General features: G+C 39.1%; 1 protein-coding gene across 1 annotated transcript in view; it reads right to left on the bottom strand.

The window, feature by feature from the left end:
- The window catches only part of ap1m3 (adaptor related protein complex 1 subunit mu 3), a 28,024-nt gene that overhangs the window by 10,519 nt on the left and 1,290 nt on the right, over positions 1-16,215 (bottom strand). Inside the window, exons 2-6 of the mRNA XM_040128827.1 lie at positions 10,594-10,750; positions 9,724-9,791; positions 8,970-9,100; positions 3,790-3,937; positions 1,905-2,031 (exon numbers count right to left, since the gene is read on the bottom strand). Of these exons, the coding sequence (XP_039984761.1) occupies positions 1,905-2,031; positions 3,790-3,937; positions 8,970-9,100; positions 9,724-9,791; positions 10,594-10,750 (631 nt within the window). The remainder of the gene's footprint in view (positions 1-1,904; positions 2,032-3,789; positions 3,938-8,969; positions 9,101-9,723; positions 9,792-10,593; positions 10,751-16,215) is intronic.

Here is a 16,215-nt window from a genome sequence, read left to right as displayed (position 1 = left end):
CGCAACTCTTTTGATAGTTGCTTAGTTTTTTAAGTAATCTTTCAAACAAAAAATGTCATATATTTCCACCTTCGCAAGTCTAAAGATTTACTGCTTTTCGTTTGTTTTATATGATATCATATGTATATAGAAAATCTCTACTTTTTGGATGTTGGTTAGACAAAATAAGTAATCTGAAGATGTCATTTTGGGCATTTTTAATAGTCAAGACATTTTATGGAAAAGATGAGCAACTGAGAAAATAATTAGCAGAATAATTGATAGTGAAAATAATTGTTAGTTGCAGCCATAGCAGCGAGCAATGAGCTCATACTGTCCTCATACAGGCTGAAAATATTTTTAAAATATCTTTCTGTCATCTCTGGGGAAAAAAAATTACTGCCAAAAAAATCACATCCACAAGATTCAAACAAACAGGCAACACCTCTGATAAGTTATTGTGATTAATCCTAGGGACTTTTTGAGCAGCGATGTAGATGATGTAAATGACCAAAAATTTCAGATAATAGACTACAGTGTTTGACCTGTCTAAGTAATGTCTAAAACTGGCTTTTTATAGGCTATGCACCAGTTTTCAATTACTTCCACACTTCGGCCAGCAGAGGGCAGTGTTTGACGATTTATATACTTACAGTCTGTCTGCATCCAGCTGTGATAAAAAATGCACATCACGCAAATATGATAATCACCAAATAACTGGGGATTGATTTGTAAAAAGTGGAACTGCTGAAGATTAGATTGCAAAACACATTTTAATATTTGCATTAATATTCAGCGTGAGTGTGTGTGTTTCTGTATCTGTCTGTCTGCTTTTTTTGATCATTATTTCTGATCATTATTTCTGAGGATATGTTATTTCCCAGACTGCAACACACAGCAGGGGAATTGTGGGCTGCATATACAGGATATCCACAGACCCCTAACCTTTCATCTGCAGGGCTGTAGCCTGGGGTGAGGATTAACTCAGAGGCAAAGAGACAAGACAGTGATGGAGCCTTTCCCCTTCAGTAAGGAGACGGGGGAGGGGGGCGAAGGAGGACTAGAAGGCACTAGGATAGACACAGGGAGATGTAGAAGATGAGGAAGGATGAAAGCAAAGCTGAGTGTGGGGTTGTAGGAGTGAAGGGTTAAGACAGAAAGAGGAGCTGAAGGTGAAAGAGTGAGGGTGAGTTTAAGGTGAGTAGTGACTGAAGAGGCAAGTGCTTGACCATCAACTAGTAGCATATTTACAAACATATTTTTTAATTTGGGAATTTAAATATTATTCTATAAAATTTAAATAAAAATATATGAAAACGTATATAGGGTACGAAAGATCACATGATGAACTTGTGACCTCTAACCCGATTCCATATAACACTTGCCACTGGATTTTATACAATATACTTTTTTCATGTAAGGATGTGATGTATTTTACTGCTAATCAAGCATCAGAATTATTTTGTCATGATAAATAGTTGTGTACTTTTGCGACTACTGAGACCAAGCCTAAATGTCAATTACTCCAGGACATCGTATAAAAACCACTGTAGCAATATCAGCTTTTATATAATCAACACAGCTAAATAACATCCACATTTGTATATATGTAGATGAAGGGGTACAGGAGCTCATCTGACAGAGCTGTGGGGGTGCAGTGCATCAGACAAAAAGGGTTGGGAACTATTGACCCACATACGTTAAACATTTCAAAAATTACAATCGATGTCAAAATTAGATTTTGTCAACACATGCAGCTCACAGTATTTTAAGACATAACTGTACACGCTGACTTTTCCAATTTCTCCTCTCACATCTTTGCTGAGTGTGTTTCAGTCCACTGTCTACATGATTGTTCTGCTTCCTCATAAATGTTTCTACACACGATTACCTGTAGGCACTGAGACTGACTCACTGTTACTTACTGCCTGTGATTTCAAACAGCACTTTGTCATTGAGGCCCAGTCTGAGTTCAGGCATCCCCGACAGGACAACTTTGAGCTTAATGCTGCCCACTATTTCACTGCGCAGGACGCTGCCATTGGCACTCACCTACAGGAGGAAGAGCAAAGAATTACATTAAACATGACAACAGTGTTTAATAAGTGTTCATTTATATCCGAATAACACCATTGTGATGATTCTTAAATATTTTTTAATGGCTATCATATCATCTTTACAGTCAGATCTGCTCATCTGGGTTATGAAAGGCTATCAGCATGAAGAAGCTCTGAAAAAAAATTCTAAAACGTTCATTATTACAGAAGAGGAAGTGGGGACTGCAGTAGTACAAGATGTTGCTTCATGGACAAGAGATTTGAAAAGAGATTTATCTCTCTTCTTTGCAGCTTTACAAAGGTGTTCTGTTTCTTTTGCTAGGCAATCTGAGTCCTGGCCTGCACTCCTTGATGAAAAATAGAAAACGTTTCTTTGATGGAGTTTACCACGTAGCTTAATAACGTATTATTAAATTGAGTGGTGATTGTTACTTCCATTGCACTGTAACGCAAGAATTACAGTGCAAAAATCAGAAGGATACAGAAACTCAAGTTAGCACGAGTAAATATTATTATCATTACATCATTAGCTGAAAATTCCACACCATTTATTAAGATAGAATGTTAACATTAATAGTATTTGTTCCATTTTCAAACCATGCAGGATGACATTTCACAACATTTTATACCAAGGTAATACATTTTGCAACAAAAATTTCAAGTAGATAAAGATCAAATCAAAAGATGAAAATGCTTTATAGTCATCCCACTTGTTAAGTATTCCTAAAACTTAATGTATCCTAATGTATTTTGTCTGCTGAATTTACTGACATACCTTGGAAATATACTGGTTAATCGCTCCTCACTGTGCACAATGAAGAGACACAAACAGTACAAGATACTACAGTGAAATAGAACTGAGGCCTGTTGATAGTTCAAGACGAAAACTGTTTGGACGAAAACAATTTTGGCACTGACACACCCACTTAGCCACACTACACACAAACACTTAGGCCATCCATTTTAAACGGAACTGTTCGAGAAAATCCATCAGCTTTAGAAGACGGGCAAAAAAATACGGATGATGATGGATAAAGAATGAAAAACTAATGCTGTCAGGAAATTTGTTTAACAATCACAGTAACATGGCTATCAATCTGTGCCATCCAGACATCACAGAACAAATCTTTAGTCCTTGGATGGTTCATTTCCTCACAATACATCACTTAACATCAAGTCAACTAACTGCCTCATTTTATGGTTTTTACTGGGGCTACACAATACGTAGAACATTGGTGAACAGGAGCATAATAATGGCTCTTATTGGTGTTGGAAAAATAATTTCTTAAATGTCAAATATCCAAAAGTCCTACCCCCTTTGTGGGAGTGTCAGACTAATACATCTTGTCCAGTCCATACTGTTCACTGGATGAATGATATCCCTGTAAAGGCTTCGATAAAAGAGAAAGAAACCATGCTGTAGCCATTTTCTTCAATATGGTGCACCTGTGTGATAAGTCTAAGTGTAATCCGAGTGTAAGACTAGAGATAAGCATTCATAGACATACTGCATTATGCATAGTAAAATACCTGTAATTCCCAACTGCATGGTAACTGGACCAAGCCAATTTAATATGGAAGTTGCCTGACACTATACAAGTTTTCTACTAACAAACTATGGATAGGATGATCAAAAATGATCAATGTAATACAAATTAAACCAACAAAAGATCTAAAATCTATGGCTTTTTAACTCAGTTTTTACTCTTGGAGGATAATTTTTTGCTCAACTTCATCCAAGCATTGTCCTCACCAGTAGATTTACTGACTCAATGACGTCCATGAAAACTTCGTTCTTCCTGTACTTGATGCCCTCAGACCGCCAAGACACAGCATTGGTGACGGTGGCAGGAGGTCGAGGAGCCCCAACCTCTAATTTGTGACCCTGCTGGGTGATGTACCTGAAAGAGACAAAGGCAGTTACACAGGTCAAACTGTTTCTAAATTCAGTCTGTAACCCTGCTGAGTGGAACACATGCAGCGGCAGAAAGGGCTGTAGCGTTAAATTTTAATTTAATCTCTTAATCGCCTTTAAACATCTGCAGAAAGGAGTAATACCATTTAAGTCTCATCAAAAAAAAAAAAAAACTCTTAACTTGAAGAAATCTAAATAGGAAACAGCAGCAAACAGGATGCGTGTTTATCTTTGCAACATGAACCCAATCTCTCTTGATGAATGTTTTTTTTTCCATTTTGTATTAATCATAATCATCATAATAATAAATAAGACATTCCAGAGTGAATCAATTAAAGGAGCTTGTGTTGTATGAGGATTATTCATGGATGTTATTGGAAAAATGGAGATATGCATAAACGCATTGTGACTCCAGCCACAGATAATAATTTGACTTACATGCATTTGTTTACTACACTATGAAGTATTGCTTTGGTGAATGAAACATCAGCATCAAGTGTCTTTAAAGGTTTCTGCGCCAGAACAGCTTTAATATGCTTAGATTTTGCAGGGATTTGAAGCTTTGATGGATGTCCTTTCTTTAAGAAATGTATTTATTTATTTATTCATTTATTCATTTGATGGTGGAGAACTTTCCATCATCTCAAGTGGGTTGAGATGCAGCGACTAAGACATTATTTGAAAAGGTACGTCTTTAATTAAATTAGAGACACCAAACAATTTAGGAAAATGAATATACACAAAATACACAAAGGACTGCTGGGAACTTTGGTTAAGTTTAACAACTGGAGTAAAGACTGTCAGCTGGAGGTGTGTTACTGGCCAAATGGCAAATTTCAAAGTCTCTCTCTCTTCTTAGCTCTGTTTTGTTCACCTGCTAGTTGCTAACTTTGTCTGTCTGTGGCTGGGCAGGTAGTGCGCACTGGATTTTAGAGGTTTTTCACTTAAAATAGCTGCCGTATGCACATGGAAACGATGCAGATGAGAGCGGTGAGAGTGAAAATAGTAAAGGCTGTAAAAACAATAACAATGAGCTGAAAACACAAAAGCACTCCATAAAGCCTAGGGGAACTGCAGAGTCCACTGATAATTCTCTCAGGGCTCATCCCTATGAGCGACCTCTTTTACATTACACACAGTCATTTGATCCATTGTTAATATAAAAACATTGACTGGTACATCTTTAAAAATATCATTAGATTCATCAGTAATGAATTTCACTGCCCTGCACTCCACTTAATTAGGTATAGCCTTGACTGTGGAAAAAACAGTTTACTCTATTTATACATCACTGTTATCAGGACAAATATTCTTTGTCTATCTAATAACTGTGCACTGGGTTGTCTCTTGGTTTCTTGGCGTTCCAAGCCCGAGAGCTGGTTTGTTTTACCAGTCCTCTCTGACTGTGTCCAGGGCAACATAATGACTTGCCATGAGGATAGAAGGAGATGTACTTTTATAAACAACATGTGACCAGGCCTGTTTTTACCCAAACACCTGCCCCCCAACACTGTTTACTTCTCACTGGCTTCATTTCTACTTCAAAGCTACTGCAGAACCCAATCAGTTCTCCCTGGACTATAATGTCTAAAACAGTTACTCCAGTTTTGGATCTGCTATTAATGAAATATGTCTTTATTCTATATATTTATACATACATATAAAGTTATAATGTAAATTCAACTCCATCGATTGCTCAAACTGAAATGTGCACTAATATTTTATACTGCTAACACAAATAAGAGGACAAACAGATTTACACTGATGCATGCACGCAACCATACCCACGGTATCTCTGAAGCGATCTCTCATATCTGCCTTTTGTGTCCATTCCTCTGACCCCTCCTCTCCCCCTTTTCTCCTCTCCTGTTTTCAGTTGTCTGGGCATTTTCCCCAGAGTCAATGACATACTGACCCGGTGTTCCACTTGAGTTTCCTGTCCTCCAGCTCCTCTTTTGCAAAAAAGAGGAAAAACGTGCAAAGCTACCGCAGCAGTAGAGCAAACGTGGTAACAATACAGTTTTCATTACTTATGGTTCCATTTTTTCTGGGTGTATTTGTTTGGAAATTCTGCAACCCCAAACAATCTGCCTGCAACAACGTGCATGAAGTGATACAGCCACTGAAAGTGTGCTGATGCAGACGAGGTGGCACAGTTCATTATTGTTACTTATTTTTGAATGAAACCATTCTTGTGATTCTTACCAGCAATGTCATGCATGATGTCCTGTGTGTATGTGTATGTATGAAGTATTTCCTTTCAGTTGACTAAATTCAACAACTGTAATGATATGTGTGTTCCATATGCAGTTTCTAATTTGGGAGATGGGCTGCACACAGTTATGTACAAATCCAACAGCTTGGGTACTAATAATGTGTCCATCTTGCTCCAGATTCCTTTCCAGATGGCACTGTGCTTCCGGTAACCAAAATTACAAAAAGTATTTAGTCACACCAACAAGCACTGTCACCACAAGAGAAAACACTTAGGGTCTAAAGATAGAGGGTGTTGTATGTTGCAAAAATTTCAATGGCATTTCAGGCAAATTTGTGATTTTGGGCAACATGAATGAAACTGACTTGATTACAAGTTTTTGCTTGTGTTTTCTTCTTTTCTTTAAATGCAATGAAAGATTCCTTTGGCTATTTTGGGACAGCAGAAATAAGTTGTGAACAAAACATTGACATACTGTATCATCACCTTATAAGGTGATATGGTGAACTTAGAAAAGAAGTTAGAAAAGAGTTACTTATTTACACATCCAGCGGTTACAGAACAAAAAATATGATTCATTTAGAATTGTGTTTATGGCCACTTGGTGAATGTAAGTCCAATATTCACTCTCTTTTAGCTCTTTTTTGGTCTATACCAGTTCCTGAGGGAAATACCTGGTTTTAGCGGCTAAATGCCACTAGTCGCTAACTGTATCTGTCTGCAATTTGGTGCTGGGCAGGTAAATTGTACGGTCGGGTTTTAGAGCTTGATCTCAGAACAGCTTCCTGCCGCAGCCGAGAAAAACCCCCATGAGAGCGATGAGAGTAAACCAAAGTTGTGGGCCGGACAGATAAACGATGATCTGAAACTTGCTATAAATCTCCAAAAAAGGGGGGAGCCACGGATTCAGGTGCTAATTCTCTGTAGGTTCATCACTAGGAGCAACTTTTTGACATTCTCACATTGTTTTTACATTGTCATTTGACACATTGTTATCATAAGCTACACTATTAACTTACCAATTAACACTAATTGAAGTGTCTTATTTTTGGTTCAACTAGAAATTTCCTATCTAATGTCAACAACAAAAAGTGTTAAATAAACAAGATTTAGATTGATTGACAAATTGAGGAAAAATTTTGTCCCGCTTTTTCTGCCCCAGTTCCTCCCACCTAGAGGGTCTTGAATGCATGTTGACACATAGCAAAGTCTAAAAGTGCTGAGAGATGAAAGGCGGTGACAAGTGGGCTTGGGCTGACGTTGGGTTGTTTTCTTGCTCTGCTGTTTGTTCTGTTTTGCCCTGATTCTCCTCTGAAATGCTAATGAAAGGATCTGGAAGTGGGGTTGGCAGCAAACTGACAGATTAGCATTACAATGGCAATCATAACCCCACACACACACACACACACACACACACACACACACACACACACACACACACACACACACACACACACACACACACACACACACACACACACACACACACACACACACACACACACACACGAACCTTCATATGAAGACCCACACATGAAGAGATGAACAGATGCATATTCATCCCCGCAGTCTCACTTGCTCAGTCTCTTGCAAACATTCACACATTGATACTGTAACCAGGTAGGTAGTGTTATAATGTAAGAGAAAAGGAGCGTTTTTGTGGTGGTTGGGGCTTGTAAAGGTCAGCAACTGGAACAGCGTGCAGACAGAGAGGAACAGTGAATGTGTGCGCGTACTGTCTGTATGTGTGTGTGTATGAACAACAGAGAGATGACACTTTTGTGTGTCTCCTTGGAGAAGGGAATAGCAAGACATTGCTGTGTGAGAGTCTGGAGTGTCATTGTGGTTGCTGATGGTGTCATTGTGGTTGGGTGCCAATAGGAGCCTGGTAATTATCAGCCCTATTCAGACCCCAAACACACATACTGTACACAAACACACACAACTTGAGCCAGACCTTGGTGCACGGAAAGCACATAAAATTAAACATCAATCACACATTACCAGGGAAAGACCAATTACATGTGAGACAAGGAAAGAGTCAACAATATACCGTGCAAATTTGGAAGTTTCAAATACAGTGTACAGGTCGCTGTTAATTAAAGCGACCTGTGCATACTGATCTCATGTTACCGTGGCATGGCAGGCTTGCTATAGAGTGAATGTTGAACCTCTGGAAACAAATAACTCTCAGACGAGCCAAGGAGCGACGAAGCAAAACAACACCAAGAACACAAAACACTTGAAGAGCCCAAGAACAGTAGTTATTTCAGGTCATTTCATTCAGTAAATAAAGCTTCACCATTCATTATAGCTTTAGTCACCAGCTGTACTTTGTTGAACGGGGGGAAAAAAAAACAAAAAAAAACAAACCCAAAAAAGCCAATAGCATTTCAAACAGAATAGTAATGTGCTCTTATTCTCTCTCTGCTGCTCACTTACACTAAAACATACAAAGCTATTATCTCACTGAAAAACTCTCACATGGTTCCCAGGTACCATTTGAGCTAATGCGGTAACATTAAAATCAGACTGGAGTGCAGCAATTATGGCCTTTGAGTGTTTGAAACTTTAACCTTATACCTTCATCAGCCGGATTAGTCTCAACATTACATGCCAGAACACATTGCCAATACGCATGATTGATTCAAGTTTTGTCAATTGTAACAATCTTTACCTTTCTTTTTGTCAAGATAAGCCACTCGTATCCAAGATTCAACCTGTCCTAAGACATAATGTTCCTATATAATGTAGAATTTTAATGCATGGAGGACTATCATAGGTGTTGTCATAGTTTTCTTACTCTTGTAGGATTTTACTGTCGGTTGTTTGAGGAAAGCCGAAGTCCATCACTTCGTCCATCAGCTCGTACACCGTCACAAAGTTGTCACGAATGCTCTCCTCCTCGAGCTCCTTAAAGTACTCCTTAAATACCTGTACTCAGAAACAGGAGTACATAGTTTTATATATACAGTACCGTACATTAAATCAAAATTAAGGTACATAATATGCCAATTATTTCCCTTTCCGCCGAGTAAACGTTAAAGGAGTAGTTTGTCATTTTGGAAAACATGCTTAATTGCTCTCGTGCCAGAAGTTAATGACACAATTTACAGGACTCCAATGTCTGTGCAGTAAATATGAAGCCACAGGCACCAACCACTATGCTTAGCTTCTAATAAAGACTAAAAACAGGGGGAAACAGCCAAACTGGTTCTGTCCAAAGGTAACTAAAGCGTCCTCCCAGTACCTCTAAAGCTCACTAATTGACATATTGAATCTTGTTAGATTAATTCAAACAAAAAAACAAGGTTTAAAAAAATATTTCTTGGCCAAGCACTGTGACTTTCAAGAGTCTCTGTTGGTTCTCTCTGGTATGCTCACAGTGACAGCAGGACTCCAGGTAGACACTGGTCCCAGACAAAAAATAGTCCAGCACATAACCCCCCCTAAAACCACAACTTGTCATTTTTTGACTTAGGTTTCACAAGTATATTTAATGAGCATACTTCCCAAAATTAAGGGACTTGGACTAATGTCTCATAAAACAGACCCACCTCTATCATTTTATAAAGAAAGGAGTACACAAGAGCAGCGTTGGCATTCTTCTTGGTCATCGCCACCACTGACGAAAAGACTGTTAAGAAAAAAACTGTACATCTACAAGTGACAAGCAGAGAATCTTAGCTGCACATGCAGCTCAGATTCTGTAAATTAGTCTAAATCAGACATGCAAACATGCAAATGAATCTAAATCAGAAATAGACAAGATGTAGACATTTGGTGAATATATTTTAGTTACTGTGGGTGGTTATGAAATTAATGCAATGAAACAGAAAGTTACCAGAATGCCTCACACTCGCAAGCAATTGAGAACATGGCCACAGGGAGGGAAAAAAGCTCAGTTGTCTAATGCAGTGCACTGGGAATGCTACTTACTCACAACCGCAATATCATACTGAATTAATAATGTGTAAGGAGGTCTGACTGCCCAGTCTCGCAATGAAAAAAGGTGAAGAACACATCACGGTGAATCTGTGTTCAATTTTTCAACTGGCTGTGATATGTGACGCGTTAAAACTGAAGCTCAGAAGCTGACTGCTGCAGAGACCTGAAGCACAGGACTGCCTCTGGTTCTGCACACAGCTCAGGAAAGAAGCCATTCAGGTACTGTATATGTATTAGATGCTGAAAAACTCCGCAACACTGCATACTCATTTTTCTACAGATATGATAATGAATACACATGACTGACGGGAAGGTTGTGACACTGAAGTAGTAAGAAGGAATGCCAAAGGAAACGATAGTAAGGCAACCTTGGGAAATTCACACAGATCTCCTGACTCAAATTCTGTTGACTACAGCAAACGCTCCTTTTCAACAAACACAACAAAGCATATTATTCAGATATGAACTCAGATGGATACAGTAAAGGTTGCTGTGTTTGATCCACATGAAGTGTGCAGAGCCATGGCTGACCAGCGGTGTCATCTCAGCCTCTTCTTCCCTCTTCATCAGGATGGGCATGAAGTGGTCGATCTCATTCATGTCCATGTTCCCCATGTAGTTACGGCAGATCAGCACCTGGATGCATAACAGAAAGAACAAACTATAGAGGCAAAAGGACACTATTATGGAGGCACTACCCAGATGTAAAATATTTATAGTTTTTGGCTGAGATTCTAAACCTGAGCGCTCAACCTTAAAGATGCTTCAAGAACCACTGGCTGACTACAAACCTCAACCCCCTGGATGCACGTAATACCCTTTTCCAAGTTCCTCCACTAAGGAAATGTGCAAACTGTGATTCCAACTTGAATATCTGGTAATAAATGATGAACGACCAGCTTCTCGACATAAAACAAGTATCAGAGCTTATGCAGACTTTGGCAAGGCTCAGAAGATTCTCAGGTTTGAAATTATAGCGAACAACGGTGCGCAAATTTCATAAACACATATACTGGTTGAAAGTTAGAAGACATGTAGTGTCCCTGAACTCCAGTGGTCTAAGGCACATACCATGTAATCGCAACATCCCCAGTTGAATTCCGGCGGGACATTTGTTGCATATCTTTCCCTTTGCTGTCAACTTCAGAATAAAGGCAAAATGCCACAACAAAGTATCTTTTAAAAAGTTAGAAGGCAATATGAAAACTGAGGTGTCTGTAATGAAGAAAAACAAAAACAAAACTTAATTTACTCTTACACTGTTAAAAACATTCATGAGTTATTTTGTTCAGTGCTCTTATTTTTAGCCATACTGGCAGCATTGCTATATGGATGAAACTGTCAAGCTGTCAATTGGTCTACCACTTTGGTACTGACTGACTAAAATATCTTTCCATGAAATTTCGTACGTACATTCATGTTCCATACTATCACTTTCCCTTCCGCGCGCCTTGACTCGTCCTCTTCAACGGTCTAAAAAGAGCGAGAACCTGTTTGCAATAAAAGGTGGGTGCAGGCTTACAAATATAGCCCGCTAGCTAGTCAAGTACTTGTGTACACATGTATGATTGCAGCTTTTCCCAGTACTAAAAGTAGAGCCTCTTATGACTCCATATTTTCTGTTCTTTTGAGACTACTGTCAACAGAGAACTTGATATTTCCGCCTTTTCTTTAGTGGAACTTCTCCCTGTGTTGACTGTCAACGCAAATTGCTTAGTCTACATATGAATCTAAGACACTGACATTCTGACATTTACTAAACACACAGTTGAACTGCTTTCTGTGGAAGGAAGTAATACACAGCACCAAATAGGAACAGTACACGTCCAAACAACAAAAAAACATGACCCAGAAACTCAAACTACACTGCCAATAGCGCTTGTTGTTGGAAGAAATGAATTTGAAGTGATGACAAAATCACACTTAATCTATCAAAATTTACATAAACATTTGTTGATATCACAGAATTGCACAATTAAATATATATTTAAAACATTTTTGAAAAATTTTATGGCCAAATCAGGGACTGTGACTAAAAGAGGAACAGTATCAAGCTACAAGTCACAAGTGTGACTGCTGCAACATCTCTAATCAGCCTAGTGTTCACAGAAATGACAAGATTGGATTCAGCCCTGAATAACCACACCTCCTTATTTTAGTAGAAACACACACACACACACACACACACACACACACACACACACACACACACGCACACAAACGCACACACACGCACACACACAGACACACACACAACAGGATGAGTCAGCAGTCTTGCTAGGGTCCAGACACACAGAGCGAAGTGAAGAAAGAGATCAAAGCTTCTATGCTTGAGGGATCTAGATGACATACACATCCACACACCCACAGGCAGACACAAACACACACAAAGATAAAGCTTCCCCCCTTCTTTAATAGAGGAGTCACACAGGAGCAGATACAACAAAGGCAGGAGGAAATAAGAAATAAAAAAAAAGGAAATTCCAGGAACATAAAGTAATCTGGGGGAGAAAGGATATAAACAGGCCACTGGTTAACTTCTGTGAGAGGAGACAGAAACCATAGAGTGAAGAGTTCAGAGGTCACCAGAGACAGAGAATGAGGTATAGATAAAACCTTGCATCAAAAAGAGCTACAATGCAGAAGTCCCCCGTAAGAATGTCCCAGGATTCATATAGCAGTTCTGAAACCAAACTTTGATATAATATAAGAGCAAATATATCCTTCAAATTAGTCTGAACTGCAAGTTTAATCTGTTGCCGCCATTATTGTTACTGCTTAATCCATCAGAAAGGGTTTCAGTGGCAACTTCTCAATAGATCCGTGTTCAGGACACAAACAGGACGAGATCAGCAGATTTACTCGAGCAGTACTTATTAAATCGTTATAAGTACATAACAAATATTGATGGATCTAAAATCATGGTGTGTTTCAAGTACAACGTTCATGTTGGTTGAAAATTGGCAAAAGAACGAGCAACAGAAAATTAATCGTCAACAATTATGGCAATCAAATAACTTTTTAAGCCATTTATCAAGGAAAAATTCAAACTAGTTTATGATTCAAGCTTCTGAAATGTGAGGACTAGCTGCTTTCCTCTGTTTTATATCATTGGAACTGAAAATCTTTGGGTTTTAAACTGACAAAATAAGCAATTTGACAACATTATCTGAGAAATTGTGATGGCTTTTCACTATTATCTGACATTTTGTAGACTAAATAATTAATCAATTATTCCAAAAAAAAAAAAAAAAAAATCAACGTACTAATTGGTCAAGTCAATAATCGTTTGTTGCAGCCCTTTATAAATTAAAAATCCAAAACAACGTAGCACTCATCCACAAACCACAATTCACTTCATCAGGGCCTTAAGAGCACTGCAAAGGCTTAAAAACCAAAATACTACACTGCATATTGGTGCTTGTTGTATAATGCCACCAATATATGAAATCAGGGTGCTGACACTGTTGGCAGTTCACAGTTAATTTCTGCTTACGGCAATGTATAAATGTATAATAGAGGAACATTATCTCACTGTTTTCCAGTCGTTCCCTGGGATGAAATCAAACACATTTATGATGACCAGTCCACACAAGTTTCTTTTTGGCTGCTCTATTCCCTATTCTGCTCCCTCTAATCCCCCATTGTCAGCGCACCGATGTGCGTTCCCTTTGCCACTTGTTTCTGAGAGGCCACTTCGGTCAGCCGACCCTACAGCTGATGACTGGATGTTTCACCTTTAGGATATTCACGAGTCAACAAATCACTGTCGTGTCGTGTTGACTCCGAGGTGTGTCTGTTAAAACTCAGATTAAAAAGGAAAATATCAGAGAGCATAGTATATTCAGCGGAGGGAAAACACATCAAACACAACACCTTACACAAACAGTTGGCATATTTCATGCCCCGAAGCAGAGCGCCTCTACTTAATAATCCAGGTCTACTGTGAATGTTACTTCAAAGTTAAAATATCATACTGTCTGTTGAAATCATAGTCTGGCAAGTTGCACAAATATTCATTACAAATATTTTTACATCTCATACATCCTTATAATGTTCTATGAAGAACATTATAAAGGGAGAAATGGTGTGGACCTTACGTAGTCACTATTTAAAATGGCATTTTCCACTACCGTATAGGACAGTTTCTTACTTTATTGTCCCACTGCTGGTTAAATCTTGAAAAATCTCCATCTTTTATGTTTTAATTGAGTTGCAAAATGGAAAAAGAAAAAAAAAAAGACAAAATATTATCTATTAAAACCACTAATTGACTTAAAATTCATCAGGGGAAACTCATCGCTGGGATTTAGGGAAAGTTCATTACTGGGACACACGAGGCAATCAGTGTCTGAGTGAAATCAATAGGGACCACTGGCTGCTGACCTCTAAAGCCAAATGGCAACCAGAAAACCCTCACTGGAAGTGTACCACTGGAAAGCAAACAGGAAGAGAAAAAAAAACTCTAAAAAGCTAGTGTCAGATTGTATCACCATCAAAGCATAACTCTAATGTCACTCACAAAAGTACAGCAGAATAATGACGGTGCGGGATGATGGCAGAAATAGACAGAGGCTTACTTGTAGATTAAATAATGGCACACTGAAGAATGCAAAAAGACTCAGCTGAGTTGGTCCATCAATCGCAACCATTTAACATTGTGCACGCTCACAGTGACTCTTTCTGTAAACAGCTAGAGGTTCAATGTAATTGCAGTAGTGTCTGCTCAAAAAATACAATAAACCGATTGTACCGATGAGAATTAGCAATTACAATCGGCATTGGTGTGGACAAATCTGGTATATTTACATTTGAATTTTAATGTACACCGACCGGGAGGTACGGTGTCCCTGAGAAAATACATAAACACAAAATACAAAAAAAAAAAAAAAAAATCAAAGAAATGTAGCTCCTTCAGAGCCTCAGTCGTATGTCTAGTCTAGATGAGACTAAGGCTGTGTCCGAAATCACTCCCTCCTTCACCCATTCGCTACTCCCTACCTAATAAACACTCAATAGTTCACTCAGTAGTGAGAAGTAAATTGAAATTTCGGACACTTGCTTGTCGTCACCATTTTGTGTCATCGCCGGCGGCGGCAGTGCCACGTGATTTTCGCATCTGCAAAAAACAGGGCAGGGCATTGTGGGATTCTGAGTAGAAAGCAGTGTACATGCCGTGGACACTTACGTCTTTGTTCCACTGTGGGAATTTCTGAGGGCACTATATAGTGGATACATTTATACACTCAGAAGTGTGTCACTCAAATAAAATGACGGAGAGTAAATTAAGGTCACTATATGGTAGCTGGGGCGTGACTTCGGATACAGTGCAAGTGCCACAGTGTCACGGCAAAGTTATTGCAATTAATCCTTGGGGGAACATGAATGTCTGAGCCAAATTTAATGACAATTTATCCAATATTCATTCATTTCAATCTGGAGCAAAGTGGTGGCTCAACCGACAGACCAACATTTCCACACCAGGGGCCATGCCGAGAGAATCCTCCTTTCATCACATTTTATCCGTCCGGCTGATGAAATGTGCTGCTACCTGTGACAACACCAAACTTCTGCTCCAACATGTTCACCTATTAAAAAATTCAGCCGGGAAGCACTGAGAACAAATGGTGCCACGCTGATTTCAATAGCCTGACATTTCGGTCTACGTAGCAGATGCCGGCTGCCGGCAGCGTACAGTCTGCTGCCCAGGAGCCATAAATTAGAGGGGGCGCAGGGGGTGGGGGCTGAGGGAGGAGGGATAAAGGGCAGAGGTGGGAACTGGCTTCTACAGTAGCTGTGCGTTTTCAAGTGCATCTACTAATGTGTAAACTGGAGCGATCCGCCTGTCTGTGCACAAATGGTTTTGGCTGATGTCTATAAGACTGCCTACATACAATTATTTTTATCTATGGTGTAATTGTGAATGTTTTCGCCCTCTCCTGCATTTTAATCTAGTGCGCTTTCGATCGCAGGAACACCAAAAACAGTTTCTTTTTTTCTGCATCCACGGCTATAACTGAGGACAAAGGACCTTGTCTGGTCAGGACAGAGGGAGGGAGAGGACTGAAGGTGAAGAGTTACTGACTTGCCCCGGGGCAGAG

Source organism: Xiphias gladius, chromosome 6 (assembly GCF_016859285.1).
Source record: "Xiphias gladius isolate SHS-SW01 ecotype Sanya breed wild chromosome 6, ASM1685928v1, whole genome shotgun sequence".
Taxonomy (NCBI): domain Eukaryota; kingdom Metazoa; phylum Chordata; class Actinopteri; order Istiophoriformes; family Xiphiidae; genus Xiphias; species Xiphias gladius.
This window is presented reverse-complemented; position numbering and strand designations above follow the sequence as displayed.